Source organism: Perna viridis, chromosome 1, assembly GCF_037379345.1.
Source record: "Perna viridis isolate PV_CMFRI_1.1 ecotype Kerala chromosome 1, ASM3737934v1, whole genome shotgun sequence".
Classification (NCBI taxonomy): domain Eukaryota; kingdom Metazoa; phylum Mollusca; class Bivalvia; order Mytilida; family Mytilidae; genus Perna; species Perna viridis.
In genome coordinates this window covers 69,195,395-69,219,283 of record NC_142445.1, presented here as the reverse complement: position 1 = coordinate 69,219,283, position 23,889 = coordinate 69,195,395, and the positions used below count along the sequence as shown (strand labels likewise).

Genomic DNA, 23,889 nt, shown 5'->3' with positions numbered 1-23,889 from the left:
TATGTGGTAATACAATGTCCACTTTGGCTTGCCATAGAAATGATTGGTTTTTTTTGGCACCTAATTTCTACATAGTTCATGTCCCAAAATCCTAAATCAATCCAGCCTTTCTTTTGTAGTATGGCACCTTGTTGTGCAATTTTTAAAGGGATCCATTCTTCATAGTAAGGTTATTGTCCAGAAATTATATAAAAGCTTGTTCCTTCCCAGTTTTTGGCCAAAAAGTCCATAATGGTTTAAGTGACAACCCTCAAAAATCAATCCTAGGCTTCCTCTGTGGTATGGCACCTTGTAGTATCATTTCATAAGAGGCTGGACTAGGACACCAACATTATACAACCACACATTTTTTATGGTCTTATAAAAATGGTTTTTTTTGCTATAATTTTTTTTAATAAATGTCTCAAAAAATGGCCATTCATGTATTGGCTATATAATTATAATGGCCTGGAATGGTCATTTATGTTACATGCATTATTACTACAGTAGTTATAAAATAAGACAGAAATCATGACAGAAGGCTTTATTAATGGCAGATACATGTTCAATTTTAAAAATAAATCTAACATAATGTCATGATAATACTAAATTATCTTAAGAGTGGCAGTAAAACTGTATAAAAAGTTGCTACTTATTAAGTGACCTAAAGCCCTGTCCTACAATATATAATAAAACAAATAATACAAAATGTCAAAACAAAAATCACAATAAAAGCTCCTGCTTTTGATTTAACTACTTTGTCATGTGTCCATATTTGGTAATATGTTCATTTCAGGCGTTAATTTCAGAGAGACTTCTGAAAGATCAATTTACAACAATTGGTAAAACATAGAAATAACAAGAACATATGAATTATAAGAGTATAAACATGTTAATACAAAAACAATAGTAAAAAGCATATAAAAAGACAAATGTAATAAAATTAACAGTTTAAGACAAAAGTTAATAATTATCAATACTTAAACAAAGTAAAAAAATATTAGATTCTCTTCCAAATGGTGACCATGGCAGAATTTCCACCTTGGTATGACAGCTCACGTTTTCCAATGAATAACATGCTGAAAAACAAAACAGGTTTACCAACTTCATGTTTATTTTAATTGCCAGTATATTGGGAAGTACCAGCAGGATGATTTTTTTTATTATTCATTGTAAAAAAAACAAAAAAAAACTGATAGTTTGGAACTTCCAACCAGGATACCTTAATTATTCATGTTAAAATAGTTAAATTTTTAATGGAAAGGGTTTCACGAGCAATTTCTGACGTTTCCATTGCTTTACATGTTAAACAAGAGGCACCAAGGAGCCTGAATCACTCACCAGGTTTTTTTTTTACTTTTCAAGGGCAATAACTCTAATAAGGAGTTGTCCAACAAATTTGACTAAAAAAGGACTTATCTCTAAAAAATCTTCTCCTCTGAAACTACCAGTCCACTTTGAACCAAACTGGTATGAATATTCTGTAGGAAATTCTGCATAGATCTGTTTTGGGGATTTATGATCCATCAAAAAACATAGCCACTGTTGCTAAAAATGGAACGAGTGGGTCAATAATCCCCATGCCAGTTCTATGCAGAACACCCTAAGGAACATTCATACCAAGTTTGGTTCAAATTGGTCAAGTAGTTTCAGAGGAGGAGATTTTTCAAAATAATAAGGTTAAAAATATCCAAAAAAAACATTGGAAAAGGCCAATAACTCCAACATGGCTTAACACATAAAACTGAATATTTCACTACGAATAAATCTCATCAAGTTTAACCCTTTTACTCTGTCAGAATTAGGCAAAACCTAACAGTTTTGGAGATGTATATGGGAAAAACTTCTGTCTGACCCTTATGCTCTATTTTTAGTAACAACAGACATGTTCCTCAACAGATCACAAATCCCAACGTCAGTTCTATGCAGAATACCCTCCGGCACATTCATACTAATTTTGAAATAACTACAACATGGCTGCATGCATTTATCAAAATTTTGTCTACAGGTAGATCAATTGGAACACTTTTACAATAGTCAGAACTTAGCTAAACCTAATGGTTTTGGAGAAATATGGGAAAAAAACTTTTGTCTGTTTCCCTATGTTCTATTTTAAGTAAAGTGGCAATATTTTACAAAAGATAAAACATTCCCACACCAGTTCTAAGCAAGATACCCCAAGGAACATTCATACCAAGTTTAGTTTTAATTGGTCAAGTAGTGTCGGAGGAGAAGAGTTTTGAAAAAATTGTTAACAACGGGCGCCAAGTGATGGCCATGGCTCACATGTCCTTTAGCCAGGGGAGCTTAAAAGTAATTATCAAACTTTCACTGCGACTTCCCATGACAAAATAATATCTTAAAAGTGCATACCTTTGCAAAGCTCGAAAAATAAGCTTTTAAAATCATAATGCTTATGATAAAATGATTGTGGGAGTTTTCTTTTTAACAAAATTGACTTGAATAAAACAGAAAATGCTAAAAATCTACATTTTTACCTCTTCTGCTGACAGAATGGAGGCAAATTACTCCCACATGTAAACAATATTCATACACTTTTCTAGCAATTTACAACTATGATTTTTAAGGATGCATTCACAGCTACATTTTGACCACTTGTGATCTAGTTTCAATGTGTTTTTGGTACTATACAGGAGGGTGGCAGGAAGTGGTGAGATCAAGAAAGTGGCACTTGCTACTAGTATGTCTTTTATTATCTTGGGTAAAGTAACGGAATAACTTAATTTATATTACACATATTCCACTAAATTCCAATCATTTGAAGTACTTTTAAGTCACCTTAAAAAAAACCCAGACATACAAAGCTTACAATTGGAGTTCAATGATGATTGAGTTGGATGATCTCTCAGTCCTCTGACAGTTATTATATTACTTAATGCACGTCTACAAATGATACCTATAAAATTTCATCAAACTTTAACAGTTTAAGAGTTGTGCTTTCATATAAGAAATGTCATCTAAGAGAGACAGACCAAAAGACAAAGTGATTCCTATATATCCCCCTAATTCTGTTTTGGGTATAATAATCTTAAGACCAAAGTACAAGGTCATAAATATTTAAGCCCACAAGGAATCCAAAAGATCAGTAAGTAACTGTAACACATCTAAATTTTATATTCAAGTTCAGGCATTAGAAAGTTGGATGATCTATCCCTTTTTTCATTTAATATTTTGTAGTAGTTACGTGTTTCTTTGCAGTTAGGTTTCTTTGTAGTTTATTTTAGTGCCTTTGTCAAATTATTTGTGGTTTTAGGAAAAAATGTAGATTTTCTCAGGTAAATATGTGCTTGCTGTTTAGTGCAAGTCAATGAAAAATATGTTCTGGCCTAGACTAAGAATGCATTCTAAAATTTCCAATTTGATCAATATTATACAAAGGTACCATGATAACATAAAATACTTTAAAAGTGATCTCCCCACATCATTATCATGTCATATCTTAGATGGCTGATAAACTACATTTGACAAAGTAACTATGGCAAGATGCCACATGTCAGAATATTTCACTGACATTTTCTTCCAATGATTAAATAAAGAAAATACTCACCATCTCTGCATGCTAGCCTGTAGTTTTTCCCTCTCCCAGTCAGAAACAATCAGAGCAATTCCACCTTCTTTTGTTACTTCCCAAACACGGGCCAGCCATGCTATTAAACCAGGTTTACAATAATAAATAATGTTGAATATAACATAATGCATTATTTTCAAACAAGACCAAGAATCTCTTTGAAAATGAAAATGTAATGTTGACCTTTATAACAGCATAAATTTTCTGGAAATGAAGTACATGTAATTGATATTTGTGTATTTAGAGTATCAGGCTTCTACTGACAAACTGAAGTCTTTCAATTATCATAATAGTATATATGGTAATTGTATTAGACCAAAAAAAATAATAATAATAAAATAATTGGTAGATTTTCATCCCCTCACACCCTTAAAAAATTGACAAAAATGAAAAAAAAAAAAAACAAAAAACGATAGGCTCCCAGGAGCCTGAATCACTCACCAGGTTAAATTTCATCTTTCAAGGGCAATAAATTTAACAAATTTTGACTCAAGAAGACTTTGGTAACACTATCATAAGGATCATTTCAGTGATAGAAAGTTTCTATTTTAGTTTTCAAGATGTTGGCTGAAAACCGTAAAAATTCATCTTTAAAGGGCAATAACTCTTACAATGAGTCACCTGACAAATTTGATCCCTCAAGACTTTTGAATGCCTTATAGTAAGGGTCATTTCAGCTAAGAAATTATTCTGCTAAACCTAATGGTTTTGGAGATATATGCGAAAAACTAGTCAGACCCCTATGTTCTATTTTTAATAATGGCGGCCATGTTTTTAGACAGATCAAAAATCCCCACAACAGTTCTATGCATAATACCCCAAGGAACATTCATACCAAGTTTGGCTCCAATTGGTCAAGTAATGTCAGAGGAGAAGAGTTTTGAACAATTGTTAACGACGACAGATGACGACGGACGCCAAGCGATGGCAATAGCTCACATGGCTTTCTGTCAGGTGAGCTAAAAACTGCTGTCGGACCCCTATGTTCTATTTTTAATAATGGCAGCCATGTTTTCTGATGGGTCAAAAATCCCCACATCAGTTCTATGCATGATACAAGAAACATTCATACCAAGTTTGGTTTCAATTGGCCAAGTAGTGCCAGATTTTTGAAGGAAATAACATTAAAAATAGCAAAAAAGCATCAAAAAAGGGCAATGAAAATTTGACCACAGATAAATTTCATCATGCTGAACACTTTTACTTGCATCAGAATTTGACTAAACCTAGCGTTTTTGGAGATATATGCAAAAAACTACTTCCTGTTCCCCTATGGTCTATTTTTAGTAACAGGGGCCATGTTTTTCGACAGATCAAACATCCCCACACCAGTTCTATGCAGGATAGCCCAAGGAACATTCATACTAAGTTTGGTTCCAATTGGTCAAGTAGTGTCAGAGAAGAAGATCTTTGAAAAAAAATTATATAAAAAATAGCAAATCGTCAAAAAAGGGCAATAACTCTAGTGTCAGAGGAGAAGAGTTTTGAAAAATTGTTAATAAAGACGACGACAGATGCCAAGTGATGGCAATAGCTCACATGGCCTTCCGTCAGGTGAGCTAAAAACTGCTGTCGGACCCTTATGTTCTATTTTTAATAATGGCAGCCATGTTTTTTGATGGGTCAAAAAGCCCCACATCAGTTCTATGCATGATACAAGAAACATTCATACCAAGTTTGGTTCCAAATGGCCAAGTAGTGCCAGATTTTTGAAAGAAATTATTAATAATTTTTTAATATTTTTAATAATTATTAAAAATAGCAAAAAAGCATCAAAAAAGGGCAATGAAACTTTGACCACAGATAGATCTCATCATGCTGAACACTTTTACTTGCATCGGAATTTGACTAAAAATACATAAAAAATAGCAAATCGTTAAAAAAGGGCAATAACTCTAGTGTCTGAGTAGAAGAGTTGTGAAAAATTTTTAATAACGACAATGACAGATGCCAAGTGATGGCAATAGCTCACATGACTTGGGGCCAGGTGAGCTAAATATTGTTAACGACGACAGACACCAAGTGATGGCATGGCCTTTGACATGGTGAGCTAATAATGAATAACATTCTCCCACCTGCCCCATATTTTTTAGAAAATTTGATGAAAATCTACCACTTAAGTTTACTTGGCCATATGTTAAATGACAGGTAGGAGTAGTACAACATGTTGAATAAAATAATATAGTCTTAAACTTAGCAAGGTTGGCAGTGAACCCTTTGAACATCACCTAAAACCAGGCTTAGCCTGATGAAATTTATCTTGACAAAAACACATATCACATTTTTGTTGTTTTACCTAAGGACATGTGGGATATGCAAATGAAATGAAGTATGGTCATGTACAATATTTGATTAAACTACCTTTTGGGTTGAGCGTTCTGTCCAGGAAAGTAACAGCTACCATGTTGTGACTGCTCACTTCATTTGGTAACCATGTTAACTGTAAATAAAATCCATTTCATTCAGTGTTGCTTCATCGTAAATAAATGGATCGATCGATCAATTGATCGATCTATCTATCTATATAGCTTTAAAAAGCCAAATTGATTTGGCTAAAGGATTAATTCTTTAGCCAAATCAGTTTGTTGCTAGCTTGTCATCAAGCAGTCAGGTTCCATCCTCCGTAGTGGAGGTGAAATTGTGAGTCTAATCATGCTCTCCCAATATATTTGGCTCCAAACTAAGAAACCCATGAAGTTTGGATAGAGTGAGCTAGTTTTAGAGTTGAATGAAGACTTACTGGAGGTTGGGTAAGTGTGGCAGGATGGCCTACCATTGAAGTATGTTGTAGATTTAAATGGATCCATCCTCAGTGGCAGCGGTATAACTAAGTACATCAAATATTGATCTTCCCTTACATACAAAATCACAACATGATCTTGAATACCACCATTTTGATTCAACATATCTTACAGGAGTAACCAGGCTTTATTTTAAGTGTTGTAGGAATGTTGTAAGTAGGTGGTGATATATAACACAAATATCTACATAAATGGTTTCTGACTGTTAAACATAAAAATGTGAGAAACTATTCAAGAGCACACCTGTTTAAAAGTAACATTTTCATAATCCGCTTCATCAAACATGGCCACTTTCGTTCTTCCTTGAGAATCTCTGTATTCTATTTGTCCTCCTTGTTGGAGTTTTAAGGCAGTATCAATAAAGCGACCTCCATAGTCAATTGCTAATATCTGGAAAATTACAGTGTAACCAAATTAAAATGTAAAAACTTGAGAACCACAACTATTAAAACGTTTTTTTTGTTTCAATACTGGAAAGAAATTCTTCCTTAATTTACTTGGTCTTCTCTCATTGACAGAGTATCAGAAAAATCATTAAAATATTCACATTAAATCAAAGGTTTATTTACAACATTGACTGGTTATATGTGCTTAATTCCCTAATTAAGAGTAAAGACTCAGTTACAAAATATGGTGCATATATATATTTGTCTTTTCAGCCTTTTATCCTTCTATTTCTGTATAATTTCATTGTGAACTCTTGGATCGTTATGGTGTTTCAATCTGCACCATATGATTTGATTTCTTCACTCTTTTATCTACCCCAGATGTAACATTTAATGAGCAAGTAAGGAGGCATTTATAGAGAAGCAGAGGATGCTTACCCTACCAAAATCCCATGCTCCAAGTTTACAGTGGAGTCCGAGTTGCTTATTTAATTTTATTTCTATTATGTTATTTTGGTTATTTCATGTTCTTTGTTGTGTATGACTATTTTCCTTGTCAAGTCGTTATCTCTGGATTATGTTCTCGTTTTTTTCAATATCTTGATTTCTTACTACAAAGTCTATATATCTTGATTCTGAGGTACCTTGATTCCCTATTACAAAGTCGATGTATCATCAAACAAGATGATGTGGTTTGATACACTTGAAATAGGAGAACTCGTCATTTCAAAACTGTGTATCAAATATAAAATAATTCTGCCCTAATGAAGTCAATAAAAAAACACAACCAAAATTGTTTTGGAATGCATTGGCAAACAGACAACTGGATAAAGGGATAGACAGACAATGGGAATGAAGTGAGTGGGCACTATAATATCATCCCAAGAATTTACTGCAAGGCATCAGTTTGGCACTGTCATATTTTTCTATCGTGAATAATGTTATTACCTGAAAGCTATGTAGAAAAAATAAATGTACAATTACAAGCAGCTTAGAAAAAAAAACTAACTTCATGAAAGACATTGTGTAGTTGCATTGGTCCCCTTCCAGTACCTGCACCAATCCACAAAAATGACTGGTTACCACTCTCTTTTTGGTATTCTTTACATATTTGAGCAACAGCTAGAGGTAATGGATCACGATATCCAAACTCTTGTTCCAGGATTCCATATAACTGGTCCTTCTCATCATATTTATACTGTGTATTGGTTGTTGACACCTTGGTAACACTGTGTCCCTGCTCCTCAACAACAGACGAATTACCTGTAAAAAGAATAAAAAGTTAATCAATTAATACACGACAAATTCCAAATTTTGGAGAAAAATTTTATTTTACTCATCCTTTGACAGTAATAAAAATATAAATTTTTCATTTTCCTCATTCCTTAACAAGGTAGATTTTCAATAAAAATACTAGTATTGATTTCTGTTTCTGCTGAAATATAAATAAAGTTTCTTATCGGACTTCAAATTCTAGCTCCCCCCTCCCATCAGGACAAAAATTCCTGAATATTAATTGACCTTGATTTGAAGATCAGATCTCTTTTGAGTTTATAATAATACCTTGAACACCAACTCCAAGGACAAAGACTTCTGAATCAATAAGACGAACAGGCAACTCTGTTGAATGGACGGACCTGGCTATTCGGAATCCAGCATGCTGGATAAAATGACGTCTGAAAGCATATCTTGCAAATCTGGAGGCTTCATCACCAGTAGAGATCCATGATCCTCCCTGACAATGAAAAGGAATTATTTTCTTTATGATATACTGTAAGATAATATGCTCGAAGACTTTTTGTAATTTAATCATACCTTTATAAATTATGGTGTATTTAACAAAGAATCTATCTGAAAAAAAACATACCAATATGATGTTATGTCGTCCATCAAAACAAGGCGAGGAGAAATCATCATAAAGGAAATGAGATTTGTAGTCAAACAATCCATTAAAATGATCTTCTGTCCAATGCCACACATTTCCATAAACATCATGGAAACCTGCACTAGTAGCAGGGAACATATTTACTGGCTGAAAGTAAAACAAAGTCAGAGATGAGATTGGTTTTCAGATTTCAATATCAACAAGATTATGAAGCAATATTTGAAAACTCCACTTTTAGAAAAAGGAATTAGGTATGATATTGATCAAACATGTAGGAAGAAGAAAATCAACCTAACATTGTTTCACATGTGCTTATTCATAAATAGCTAAATCTTATATATTCACATATTGGTAGCTCAAACTCAAAGGGACCACTTAAAGCAGTACAAGTTATCAGGAAAGTGAAGTTCAAGGATTTATAGATTTATTTGTTCCATGTCTTTTAGAAGGTTGTGTTGCTTTGTAGACATTTTAGACATTAAAAATACTGTGTTTGCTTTTTAAAGGTTTCAGTGTTTGAGTTGTGGGTCAGTAACATGTTTTCTTTGAATTTTCTTTGATGCTTTCATCATGCCGACTGGAACATCCTTGAACTTCAATGAGTAGTGTTAAATAAAGACTACCTAATTAGTGATGACAAAAATATTACCTGTAATTAACTTTAATGGCACTTCAATTAAATATAGGGCTTCAGTTTTTCAGACCTTTTTATTACCCAAGCTGACAAAGTATTCTGATTTATTGCTGGGTGGTTTCAAGTGTTCAGGAATTATAACTTCAAAAAATCTCAGGATATTAACATTGATTATATAGAAGAAAATTTTGGTACTTTGATTTGTGTTCAAGAAGTCCTGGATGTTCAAGTCATCTAAGTTTGACAGAGTGAAGTTTGACTGTATAATATGCTAACACTAAAAAACATAACTCAACAGTTGTTATTGTTGTATTGTGACAGTGAAATAAGGTAAAATCTTCACTCACAGTTGATGATCCATATCTCAGATTGAGATTAAATTTGGCATCATCTTGATAGATAACATCACATTTGGTTCCGGCACTTGGTGGCAATTTATCTTCACGAATAACATTCATTTCAGCCTCTGTCAGCAGGCGATAACCTTGTCCTCTCCATGAGCAGAAGGCATGAGCTTCGTGGTAATTGACCTCTACAGGCCAGTTTAAGGGCATGTCAAGGACATCAAACATAGCTCTGTACCTGTAAAACGTAGTCATCTGTTAATGCTTCAACATCGCACAGTAATATGCTGTTTAATTGTGTCAAACCTCTTACAACGATATAAACATTGTAGAGTTTTAAAGCTCTATGGAATATACCCACGAAGTTGATGATTAAGTTTTAAAGCTCTATGGAATATACCCATGAAGTTGATGATTAAGTTTTAAAGCTCTATGGAATATACCCACGAAGTTGATGATTAAGTTTTAAAGCTCTATGGAATATACCCACTAAGTTGATGATTAAGTTTTAAAGCTCTATGGAACATACCCATGAAGTTGATGATTAAGTTTTAAAGCTCTATGGAACATACCCACGAAGTTGATGATTAAGTTTTAAAGCTCTGTGGAATATACCCACGAAGTTGATGATTAAGTTTTAAAGCTCTGTGGAATATACCCACGAAGTTGATGATTAAGTTTTAAAGCTCTGTGGAATATACCCACGAAGTTGATGATTAAGTTTTAAAGCTCTATGGAATATACCTACGAAGTTGATGATTAAGTCAAATAACTCTTGAAGTTGGTGCTTAAGTCTCATAACTCTATGGATTATACTCTTGAAATTGGTGATTAAGTCCCATTATCTATGGACTGTACCCTTGAAGTCAGTGCTTAGGTCCCATAAGTCTATGGACTATACACTTGCATTAGGATTATGTCCCATAACATTTTGGACTATACCCTTCAAGTCTTTCTAAGTTGGTGATTAAGTCCAATAACTCTATGAACTATACCCTTGAAATTGGTGATATAGTCCCATAACTCTATTGACTGTACCCTTAAAATTGGTGATATAGTCCCATAACTCTATTGACTGTACCCTTAAAATTGGTGATATAGCCCCATAACTCTATTGACTGTACCCTTAAAATTGGTGAAATAGTCCCATAACTCTACTGACTGTACCCATGAAGTTGGTGATTAAGTCCAATAACTTTATGGACAGTACCCACGAAGTTGGTGAGTCCAATAACTTTATGGACAGTACTCAAGAATTAGGTGATTAAGTCCAATAACTCCCATAGCTCTATGGACTGTACCCATGACATTGGTAATTAAGTCCCATAACTCCCATAGCTCTATGGACTGTACCCACAATATTGGTAATTAAGTCCCATAACTCCCATAGCTCTATGGACTGTACCCACAATATTGGTAATTAAGTCCCATAACTCCCATAGTTCTATGGACTGTACCCATGATAATGGTGATTAAGTCCCATAACTCCCACAGCCCTATTACCTGTACACAGGAAGTTGGTGATGGAAGTCCCATCACTCTATGGACTGTCACCAGAATTTATGATTAAGTTTCATAATTCTATGGACTATACCCAAAAAGTTGGTGATTAAGTCCCATAGCCCTATGGACTATACCCAAGAAGTTGGTGATTAAGTCCCATAGCTCTATGGACTATACCCAAGAAGTTGGTGATTAAGTCCCATAGCCCTATGGGCTATACCCAAGAAATTGGTGATGAAGTCCCATAGCTCTATGGACTATACCCATGTAGTTGGTGATTAAGTCCCATAACTTTATGGACTATGCCCACAAAGTTGTTGATTAAGTCCCAGAACTCTGACACATAAAATGATAAATGATGAAATATGATATAACAGCTTTCACCTATCAATACCAAGAAAAAAAATGCAAGAAAGAAAATTTCCTTATGCATTTTAAGTAGTCTGTATATGGCATAATTTTGCAGAATACACTTTATTATGGCATTTAAATTGGTTAAAAACAATGGACAAAGGAGTATCTTTCAAAAATATTTTTACCAAAATGTAATTAACAATTCCTGAAAAGCAAGATGATCATACCATCTGTCTTTGAGAGATCAATTATAATAATATAATGGCCACATCGACGTCAATATTTTAAATAAAATAAAGTTTTTTTAGACACCACAAATAAATGTACATAGATTTTTATTTTTTTTCTAGAGAATCTCTATCAGTCAAACAGACCTGAAGACAGTATTGACTCCATTGATTTGGCCATTGGTTTCATCGTTTGTATAACCATTACTATGGCCATTGGTTTCACCATTTGTATAACCGTTACTATGGCGATTGGTTTGATCATTGGTCCGTCTGGTTGATTCATCAGTGTTAAAATGACAATGTGAATATGTTGACAAGGCAGATCCACATCCACTTTTACAACCTGTAATTTATACCTTTGATCTGAGAGACTAAAATAACAGAATTATTATTCTGTACTGGGCTGTCAAAACATTATAACTTCTCAGCAAATATCAAAATTAAATTATTGGTGCAATTGAAAAACTCTCTAGAAAATCCCTGTTGAAATATAACAATTTAATTTTGAACTAAGATTTGGGCAAACTTGGAAATGGAGCTAAATGGGAGAAACATAAATGCACAGATTCAGCATAATAAAGGAAATCTCACTGACAATGGCCAAAACTAAACTGTGCAGAAAAAAAACGAAAATACTTGTTTTTGGCCACTTTAGATCCTAACTCTCAAATATATTGTTTACCAAATTTTTGTGCAATTTGTGCAGTGTATAAATAGGAAACAGTAACCAGTTCCTACCATTATCACAAACCCAGAATGTTGGATGTTTAGCTTGTCTGAATTTTTTCCAACTCCAACCCTCTTCTGACCAGTACTCCTCTTTGTTATACCCTCCATCCTGTATAAACTCAAGGTACTGTCTATTTGTCACTAAAAATTTTGACGCTTCAAACTCTGGAACTCTGAAAGACAATAAATTCAAATTAAATTACTATAAAAAGATATAATCAAAATCCCAAACAATGTATGCACTGTCTATATAAAGCAACATACCTACTTCAAAATCAATCAATCTATTTGGAATCATGATATTTGTGGGTGGACAAGGTGATTCCAATATACCACCCACTCACAGAGTGATGGTATGAAAACTTTTTAAAAATATGGCTACTGATTAAAAAAAACACATTTTTATTTCCCCTTTTATGATATTGTTCAATTATTTTTTAAATTACATTTACCCAATACACAGTTAAAACCTAATCATATCTAATGATTTCAAATAAACACAATTGAAACCAGTCACAATTAAGCAATATACAAATGCTCTCTGACACCAAAATGGAATGGACCACTATCCCCAAGTTTAATCCAAACCTTCCATCCTGGTAACTTGTGACACCTTTGCATATGGTTTTGTCAACTAATACTCAGTTTATTGTCTGGAAACTGTTTACAATGATGATAACAGTGCTGTCACATATTCAATGTTACAGGCTAAAAACCACTAATTCCACTTCCCATAGGCTTCTATGCTAATTTCACAATATTCAATGGCTTCTCTGGACTTTACCTTAACTTTAACCTGCAGAGGACTATATATCAGCATGATTCTACATATGTCAGCTCACAATCCTCAGAATGGCATGTGGGGTTAGCAGACTTGCAGTGCAGTACTGGTCACCGGAAGTGAAGGGTCTATAAATAGCATGGGAAATCCAAGTGTTTTCACAAGATAGGGGTATATTTAAAAATCATTATGGAGATTAGGCTTCACATCACAAGAAGCAAAATGCACCTATAAAATGTACAGAAATGTTTTTCCTTTCAGAAACTGTTTAAATTTTTTAAATAAGATGAGAACATTTTTCACAGCACTATGAGGAACAGGAGTAATTTCTGCGTAGGACTATTTTTGCGTACGTTCCAAATGCTCATTGGTTGAATTGGTGGTCTGTAACCTACATACTATGTACAGTCAAATAAAAATGTCAATGTCAAATTTTCTTTATAAGTGTCGCCATTTTTTAACAAGAGGCTCCAAGGAGCCTGAATCGCTCACCTGCTTAAATTTTGTCTCAAGGGCAATAAATTTAACAAGGAGTTGACTCAAGAAGACTTTGGTAGGACTTGTCACAAGGATCATTTCAGCAATTGAAAGTTTCTTTCTATCTATTATAGATATTATATCATTTTTCATCTTACAAGGCTGATAACTTTTACAAGGAGTCATCTGACAACTTTGATCCTTCAGAGACTTTTGTAGGCCTTATAATAAGGATCATTTCAGCAGTTGAAAGAATTTGGCTAAACCTAACAGTTTTGGAGATATAATAAGTGAAAAACTGATCCTTTTATTCCTATTTTTAGTAACAGCAGCCATGTTTTCTTTAAAGATACAAAATCCCCACATCACTTTTATGCAGGATACCCCAAGGTCAAGTAGTGTCAGAGAAGATGTTTAAAAGAAATGACATTAAAGATAGCAAAAAAAACTTCAAAATGGGCAATAACTCCAATATGGTTCACAGATTAAAATGAAAAATTTTACCACAGATAGAGCTCACCATGCTGGACACTTTTACCTGTGTCAGAATTTGGCTAAACCTAAAGGTTTTGGAGAAATATGCGAAAGACTAATGTCTGACCCCTATGTTCTATTTTTAGTAACAGCGACCATGTTTTTTGACAGGTCAAAAATCCCCACATCAGTTCTATGCAGGATACCCCAAAAAACATTCACGCCAAGTTTGGTTCCAATTGGTCAAGTTGTGTGAGAGGAGAAGAGTTTTGAAAAATTGTTAATAACGACGTCAATGGAAACTCCAAGTAGTGGCATTAGCTCACATGGCTTAAGGCCAGGTGAGCAAAAAAGATGATATGAAAGTATGATAGTTTGAGGAGACCAAAAATGTAATTACTTAGAAGTAACCTGTCCATATTCATTATCCCAGCCATAGGAAGGGAAATTATCTGGTTTACCATATGTCACATCCTTTTCTTTTACTCTGATCATTGGGTTGTTCATTACTGGATCACCTACACAGGAGTCAACAATAAACTTTATGAGATAACGTCACCATTTTCATTAAAGACATTTCAAAGATTAATTTAAGCTACAGTTTGTTAACTTGTTTGTTTACATATCTTCCAGACACAAAAGGAGAAAGGCAAACTGCTTTTATCATATTGTGCTGACCCTAAATAATGCCTCATACAGTAATTTTAAAATAAACTTAATTATCAATTAGGAGAGTCTCATGTCAAATTGGGTTATTTAACTTCTTATTGCTGCTGGAAATAAATGTTGAACTCTTAATCATAGGTACTCCACATTTCAATTTTTTTATTATTGCTCTTAAATGGTATGCACAAAAAAAACACCATAACCTTTGACCTTCATTTTCCTGACAAAACCTCTTACAAATAGGGAAAAGAAAATTAGATGTCTTTTTGATAATTTAATCAGTTAGTATCCTACCACATTTGGCTGGAGCATACATCCATCCCTCTGGTTTTGTTACCATGTCAACAGGCAGCTGGCGAATCAGAACTGATGATGTTTCAATATGGATTCTCTCATGTTCCATTCCCATCAACAGTCCCCACTGCAAATAGTTAAAACAAAAGATATTTAAACCAACTTGATACAATATTTTCAGATACAAGACTCCAAATAACTAGAGGTTCATAGTAGCATAGTAAGCAAATTTTATAAATTTAAACCAAATGAGATTTCTGAGAGGGTTTAAATGGCAACTTTAAATGGCCTAACTCAGCCACCAAAGCAGCATTATCAGTCAACCATTTGTACAGCACACTGCTTCATATAAGTTTTTACCATTTTGCATTTGTAGTTTCAGAGGAGTTAGAACTTAAAACTTGCCAAACCAGATGCTAACAAGATGTTGCATTGAATTTCTGTCAAACCTGGAAAACTTAAAACATGGTACAATCATCATACAAAAGCAATATACCAAATGTCTAAGCATTCCCTCCAATAGAAGCTGAGAAATCTAATATGAAAATTTCTGCATCACCTAAAAAATGACTAAGTTATACTGTAAACAGGAAGTTGGTAAGTAATAAACCAGAAAAGGGGAGGCACAATAGCAATATACCAAATGTTGTAACAGGTTTGACCTGTTGGAGTTACATCCCTTAGCACCTTAAGCTTCATGTTATTCATGCTGGTTCATTAATATGTTTTAAATTTCATTTACAGTTCTTAAAATCTGTTTTATCTCCACCTCAATATATGCTACTGTAAATAAAACCTACCCAGGGGCTCTCCTTGTTAATTGGCAACACAAGTGGTGTGTCTTGTATCATTTGAATAATCAAGTTTCGTACTGTCCTTCGATAGTCCATTACATCATCAACTGTCGGCCATTTATATTCTCCACCCATACGGTAGTTCTCCTACAAATAAGTTGTCATCATAAGAATATTATCCAATGTCACCTAACTCAACCTCTGCAAAACAGAATTCATATCCACTGAACAAATATTTCTTTTTTAACATATCTATACACAAGTATTAACAGAATATCCATCAGCAAACCTAAATGGAGCAGAGGTGATACTCATTCCTTAAAAAACTTTTTCTTTATATTGAAAAATTCATGAAGTTTCATTTCTGGATATTTTTAGCATCATGATAAAAACATGAGACAACAGCTGTGAGAACAGTAATATGTTCAAATTGCCAACAAAATTAGTGTTGCTTAGGGCCCTGCTTCATAAAAAATCTCTGGGATTTTCCTCAAATCTTTCCTGGACTCAAATTTTGACTACCTTTTTACCAATGTAACAAAGGGTTTTTATAGCAGTATAAAGTCTGTCTTTTTGATTATGTTAAGTGAGTGCATTGTTGAGACATATGTAATATCTGATGGTTTAAAGCATGTCTTCATGTAACGTAAGAGTGTGTGTTTTGCTGATAGTGTTACAATTGTGCAGTTTTGTATGTGTAAATTGTGTTTTCTGGAGTTGCGAAATGTGTAATTTCTTGTGGTGAACAGGGTGTGTTTTCCTGTGTAATAAAGGGTGTTTTTTCATTGTGGCATTAAATGTGTAATTTCTGGAAAAGTAAACCTACAACTCATAATTTTAATTATAACTTATTCTGCCCATTATATACACTATCAGTATAAACTTATATTGGTGAATATGTTTAGGATTTGTGTATGAAAAATTGATCTGACAGTAGAATGCCTATACATACTGTATCATCCCAAGACATTTCATCAACTCCAGTCTCAAACATGGTCTCAAACTCCAAATTCACTCTCTCCTGCAGAGGAAATCAATTAAGAATAATGTATGTAGTTAAAATAAAAATTTGTAAACTTTTTTTATGGATGACTAAGAGATGTAGCAGATGATCTATCAAATGATGACATAAACCCTCAGTGTAATACCTATTTAAAACATTTCACTTCTACCATGTCCTGTATTTGTCAAGGTCAACTAATGCTGATTAGGGACAGAGTGCCGACGACATCCTATACTGGTATACAATATAGTATATAGATACACGAATGGCTCAAAATCTTTCTGTTGGAATCGATGCAAATTGGAAATGACATAAGCAGCAAGGAAGTGATTGTTTGAACTTTTAACACTCAGTATATGTTATAGGAAGTCTCACATCTTATCATGGTTGAGACATTAGCAATACAACAAGATAGTTGTGCATTATTAACAAAGTCAAATGTTGTTTTATATAAATAGCTTCATCCCTTGTATGCAAAGCCTAAAATTATACTATATTAATGAATACTTCCTCAGCCATTTGTTACTTTTTCTTAAGGTACTCTGAAAAATAGCTTAAAAGACGAAGGTAATATTTTTAATAGCATTTCAAGGTCAAGAATACTGAATTATCATAGTTTAGATACCTATCACTGTCAATGATAGAAAGATCTTGTTTATAGACAAGCTAACAACTAATTAACAAAACCTTATAATTTATATAAAACAAGAAATTTTAGGCTTTGGGGGATTTGTTTACCTTCAAAAGACCACTTAGTATCAACTTGTTGACATAAACCACAGAAGTGTGGCAAAAATAAAATATCAGTGGTAGACGTAGCCGATCTGGACATTTGTAAAACACTGATGTGTCTGAAATGAAAATAAATCAATAACAAACTTTCAAACACACTGAGGCCTGAAAAAAAAGTAAATAGGAGAAAGAATGAGTATATATATATATGTACACAGTTCTGAAAGAAAATAAATGCTTCCAATTCAGAAATTAGTTCACATACCTATTGTACTTTCAATTCTTCTAATTCAGTTTCACAATCAATTTTTCCTCAGCGATGAATAGGTTGTACAGTTTCTTTAGTCAATAAAATTTTAAAAATTGTATCAACATTAACTCTATTTCAACTGTACTAATTTCTGAACTATTATTAGAAAAATAGCATTTCATTGTCTTCAAGTTATGGTAATGTAAGTTGTTTGGTTATGGACAACACTAAAACGACAACAGAACAATGAAGTAGTCTAAAAAATGTCTGATAATACTAAGGGAGCAACCGTTTTATATTTATGGGGGGGGGTGGGGGCTAGGATTAAATTTGAAAAAAGGCAAGATGGTAGCATATGGTAAAAAAATCAAGGATGAACATTTGAGTAAATAAAAGGCAAGATGCATCAGTTGAAAAAATTCAGAATATGTTTATGTAAGTATTTTAATGTGACAATTATTGTCATATTTTCATATTTGTATGTATAATGAAAAAAATTCAGGACAGGCTGGAAACAAAAAAGGATAGTCAGGAAAGTCTCAACACAAAGCAAAAAAAAATCAAGGACAAAAAATTTGATCCTAATCCCCCACCCCATAAAAAGGACAAAAAATTTGATCCTAATCCCCCACCCCATAAAAATCAAATGGTTTTTCCCTGAAGACCACCACCTATTAACTCGGCTACAAAAGCAATTGTACAAATTAAACAGTACATTTGTGTACACTCCAGTAATGAAAATGACCTTTCCTGGAGATAACTTATCTATCCCATAAAAACAGTGATTATAATTAAAACTGCAACCTGGATAATTTTGAGAATTGCAATGAGCAAGCCAATATGAAAAGCAATATAGCACTAAGAATTACTCAGAGATACAATTGGCATGGTTTTATTCGATGAAATATTTCCTTTTTGTGATAAAAACTGTTTTCATTATTGCATATTCTTAAAACATCAAAGTTTTTGAAAGTGTCAGAAGATAGCTAAAATTCATGTTTAAATTTTTAAGAAAGGTTGGAGAAATATCATTGAAAGTAATTAAATAGAAATAGCAGGTTCTGAGTTGGATAAATTTTGTGTTCTAGACCTGCATTATCACAAGCTTACATAAAATGTAAAAAAATCAGTAGATTTATCTCTCTTTAACTGCTTAGGCCGCTACTGTTTTCATACACCATAAAACACTACTGTACTAAAAATAATGTTTTTAACTATTCTTTTCTGGGTGAATGCATTTATACAACATTAAATGTAATTGATGTTCTACAACATTCTGTGGTTTGTATATAGTGATCAAAATCTAACTGCCTAATATATTCATTAATGATGTCAATGCTATTTGGATTAAAATATGTTAACATAAATATCCAATAATCTAGCCAGTAATTACAGTAACAATCAATGGATGGATCCCAACATACATGTATGTAATTGATTAGTTACACCTGAGTTCTGTAGGTTCTGTTCCATTCTCATTCACTTTAGGCAACACTGCTCATCGGTAGAATGCTTTGCTAATCATACAGGTAGACACAGATTTTAACATCCCTGATCTTACAATGTCATTATTCTGGGTTTTTTTTCTGATAATAACATACTATTACACAAGATTTAAATAAATACTGATCTCATTTTATACAGTTAATACATAACTAGTAAAAATTTTTAAATACCTTTCAAGGACACAAATAAACTCTCATTCAGATCATAGCTGTTCTCAAAATACTTCTGCAGTTCTCTGAAATGCAACATGTATTATCATAATAGGTATATTTAGAAAACAAAAAAAAAACTTGTCAATCCTAGAGGTAAATTATTATTATACAACATTTGTATAGTGCATCATGTAGTATATACACTCGAATGTGAAACAATTAAGGGTACTGAAAAGATCTGTGTGTTTTCCTATTCTATTTTCGAACTCCATTATTTTCATATACATTAAAACTGAACCTTGCATGTTCATTTAATATCCCCTTCATATACAAGAATCTTTCTTACAAATCTTTACAAATTTACAAGATTGGTAAAACTAAGATGAATCCTTACCAATTCAGCCACATTAACAAGTGATTGCTTTATGACTGAATACAACTTTAACTGTTCACTTTACAATTAACTAAGATTGTTGTAAAGAGTAAGTGGAATGATTTACCATAACTTCAAAACCAAATATCATTGCATATATAATTTACATTGCAGTTTGGAAACTTAGCAAAGTCTATATCTGTTCTGAAAATCAGTAAATACTAATTAAATAATGGAACAGATGCATGGGGAGTCTCAATCATGATTACATGTATCTTGAATATGTTGGTTATACTGAACCAGAATTTGGTGGAAATTTCAATCATGAATGATTACATGTACATGTAGGTTATGCTGAACCAGTCACTGGAGGTAATTTCAATCATGATTACATGTAGTTTATACTTGACATGAAAATGGTTGAAATAAGATGGCTTAAGCTCACTTGGACATTTGGTCAAGGTGAACTAACCGGGAACTAAAGAACTTGGACATTTGGTCAAGGTGAACTAACCAGGAACTAAGGAACTTGGACATTTGGTCAAGGTGAACTAACCAGGAACTAAGGAACTTGGACATTTAGTCAAGGTGAACTAACCAGGAACTAAGGAACTTGGACATTTGGTCAAGGTGAACTAACCGGGAACTAAGGAAATTTCAATCATAACTAATTGCATGTAGTTTATTTTTGTTTTCACCAGGAACTGGTGGGAATTTCCCAATTACTTAGAATTTTTCTATGACTTGTATACATATCCAGTTTTGATAAAATAACATGGTGAAGTAAAATATAACTAAAATTAAAACATAACTAAAAAAAGAACAAATGCAACCTTTTGGTTTATTGACTAAACAGAAATTATCCTTAAGTAAGTTAAAGGACCAAGTAACAACACTGATATAAGTTAATATAAGCCTCAAGTACTAATTTGTAAACTTCTCTATTGTAATGACTGTAAGAAAGGTACTAACACTTTCAAAAGCTTATAACATATCTTATTGAAGTAATCAGTTCCATTTTAGTAAAGCCATTTTATACTTAATACTGTCCTGCATACTGACCTTTTAATCCCCCTTAAAGTTCATTTTTCTAAATTAAAGTTAAAATAAAATTCCATAATCATGGTTAGAATATATTGTATGTATGTTATCCTGATTATTTGTTGCAATATTATTCTGAAAACACAACTTGGATTGAGAATAATCCCAACAATCATATTACATGTATATTAGGTAAACAGCAGAAATGTTAGGGAGACTTGTTCAGTTTACTTCTACTTAATAGTCAAGAATCTGGAATACAGCAAATTCTGGCTCCTTCTTTCATTTCAAAATAGCTTTTTCAACAACAACAAAATTCTTCAACTCCATCTATCCTTTAAACTGGTCTGTCCTTAGCGGACATATTCTACTTACGATTTCGTACAGCATGTAAGATCTGGTGGTTTCAGCGACTTGAATGTAAAATTTCCTGTCAGTAATGAAGACATGTTTCCTGCTTCTAGCTACTATGCGTTAAATGAAACAAGACACAGCACCTGAAATAAAGTATTCTGCAATCAGGATTTGTATGTTCATGTGTGTATTCAAGTTCGTTGCACAAGATGTAATCAAGGATGATATTCAAGTCTAATAACTCATAGGGACAGAGTGTCAGTAACTTCCTATATACATTGTATGAAGACACTTCCAAAAATGAATGGCTAAAAAACGAAAAATGCCACAAGTAGTTAGTAGATTGATTGAACTATTAATGCAGAGACACAGCCCAAGTCCACAGGCCCTTTTCAGACAGAGCACTGCTCCCTCAGTACTACTACACTACTCAGGGGTGAAGCTCGGTGTGAAATGGAGACCTGTGCTAAAGGCTATTACATTTGTTAGAGACATTGCCCATTACAAAACAAGCTGTGTAAAGGGGGGAAGGGCGCAACTGCACCCCCTTGATAACCAACCATCACTATTAAACTCCTGGTTTTGATTAAACTGTGACTACTGAAGACGACATTTTGAATGTATAATAAAGTATGCGACCCTTATGGAAATCCTGTGTATGGGCCTGCAAAGTTACAATATGAGTACAATAAAGGTCCTTTATAGGCAAAGCCTAAATATGTTTAAATAGTTCATTAAAACTTTGACAAAATAGCTAGTAAATTTAATGGAAAAGTGTCTTAATCTTCAAGAATAAATGCATATAACACTTGATAAAAACCTTCTTAAATGAGGTAATGATGTTGATGATGAATATATTTTTTACATCTTACACTGCTTAATGAACTTGTGAATCAACTTGTCCTTGTTGATTTTATATGGCAATATCCCTTAGAATCTTTGTGGGCCTAGTATAATTTTTTTTAAGCCCACCGCCAAAATATTACTACATGTACATGTATTTTTACCCTTTTGGATTACTTGTATTTTTGACCATGTCATTTCTCATTCTATATGTATGACACTGCACATGGTATGTTTAATAGTTTATGTTTTGTAATATAGTGCTTATATATAGAGAAAATAATGTGTACAAACCCTTACAAATAGTGAAAACAACAAAAATAATAACTGAATGTCAATCAGACTACATACATGTACAACACAATTAAAATCGTGTAATGCCCTCATGGCGTATGCTTGAAAATAGCTTACAAAAGCCTCGTTAACCTCATCCTTAACCCCCTGCTTTAATGTTCAATCTTAGAGTAGCTTACACCAAAAAAAAAACTTTTAATAGTTGCAGTTTGGTCAATGTTGAGATTTGACGATCGCTTAGCAATTTTTTTTAAACTTAAAAGACTAGGGAAGGCGACCAAGCCCTCCGAAGACGTTACTCATATCGTTTTTGCTCAGATCGACCACCATGACAGTACAATACAACTTTACCTTATGCCGCAAGGGTTTTTTTCCTTATGCACTCACGGTACAGATCGAGTAACATATATCAAGTCCATAATAATAACATGGCACACCTTCCCTAGTTGACCAATGGTAAGCTAGATTTAGACACGCCCCCTCTTCGGATCATACACGTGGTTGTCAGAAACGTGGATAGTATCACGTTATGGCCGACTATAACGACAATCAATCGTGTGAGGCCTTATTATGCATAATTAATCATATTACCATTACGATGAAATAAGTGCCTGCCTTAGCCTTAACTGGCCACACGTCATTGATGGCGTCGGGGGTTAATTTCAGGGGCGGATCCAGGATTTTAGTTTGGGGGGTGGAGGCGTTAATTGACTGATGGCACGAGACCACACAATTTTCAACTGCATTTCAATATACGCATTAGAGCAGATTAAAAAAAAATCCACCGACGCAAACTAAATAAAACTTCTCCGGCCTACAGATATGTACAAACAGGATTTTATATATGAATTGTAGAAAATTTTACCATCATTTTCTGTAAATAGTACATATGACCCGGAGATGGGGTAAACATGACAAATGAACTAAGTTAAAAGTCCTAAATTTTAACCTTCTTCCACTGAACCAAATCACAACTTTTAGTCAGAATTGATTAATGAAAAAAAATCCTTGCAATTTTAAATTGTAAACTTGTAAATGCCCTCTTTATGACGAGATGATAAAAGAATATAAAAGAATATAACAAACCAATGTAAGTAATTTCATTATTTGGAACATCACCAAATGATGGAAAAATCTATATTGAATATTTCGGATAACCGATATCCTTCTTCAGCATAAAACTTACAAAGTTCAAGATCAAAACATAGATTCCGAAGCTGAATCACTTTGTGAGTGATTGTACCTCGTCAAAGGCATGCACACATAAGCAAATGATAGGGAATCTGAATGAAAACGAGAACGGGAGTGTTTTAATCAAAAACTAGAATTGCATTAAAAGTGAAAAACGATTAAGAAAAGTCAAATTACAGTAGTACGCCGTATTGATATACAGCATGAACTGCTGTGCCAGCTTTAGACCA

The 23,889-nt window shown here is 33.4% G+C and overlaps 1 protein-coding gene across 2 annotated transcripts; it reads right to left on the bottom strand.

Moving 5' to 3' along the window:
• Window positions 1-508: 508 nt before the first annotated feature.
• On the bottom strand, window positions 509-22,961 carry LOC148630150 (uncharacterized). Of its 2 annotated transcripts, XM_088561906.1 has the most exons (18): window positions 22,820-22,961; window positions 21,353-21,474; window positions 19,582-19,646; window positions 17,662-17,774; window positions 16,873-16,941; window positions 15,927-16,067; window positions 15,127-15,253; window positions 14,567-14,684; window positions 12,444-12,607; window positions 11,850-12,048; window positions 9,622-9,856; window positions 8,623-8,787; window positions 8,319-8,490; window positions 7,765-8,018; window positions 6,613-6,759; window positions 5,930-6,008; window positions 3,548-3,647; window positions 509-1,058 (listed from the first exon to the last, which is right to left on the bottom strand). In XM_088561906.1, exons 2-18 carry the CDS (start codon window positions 21,424-21,426, stop codon window positions 980-982), a joined length of 2,301 nt encoding a protein of 766 aa, XP_088418032.1. In that variant the 5' UTR covers window positions 21,427-21,474; window positions 22,820-22,961; the 3' UTR covers window positions 509-979. The 2 variants fall into 2 exon arrangements, with proteins under 2 accessions (XP_088418032.1, XP_088418040.1); XM_088561914.1 differs by lacking the exons at window positions 17,662-17,774; window positions 22,820-22,961 and having other exon boundaries at window positions 21,353-21,428.
• Window positions 22,962-23,889: the final 928 nt, after the last annotated feature.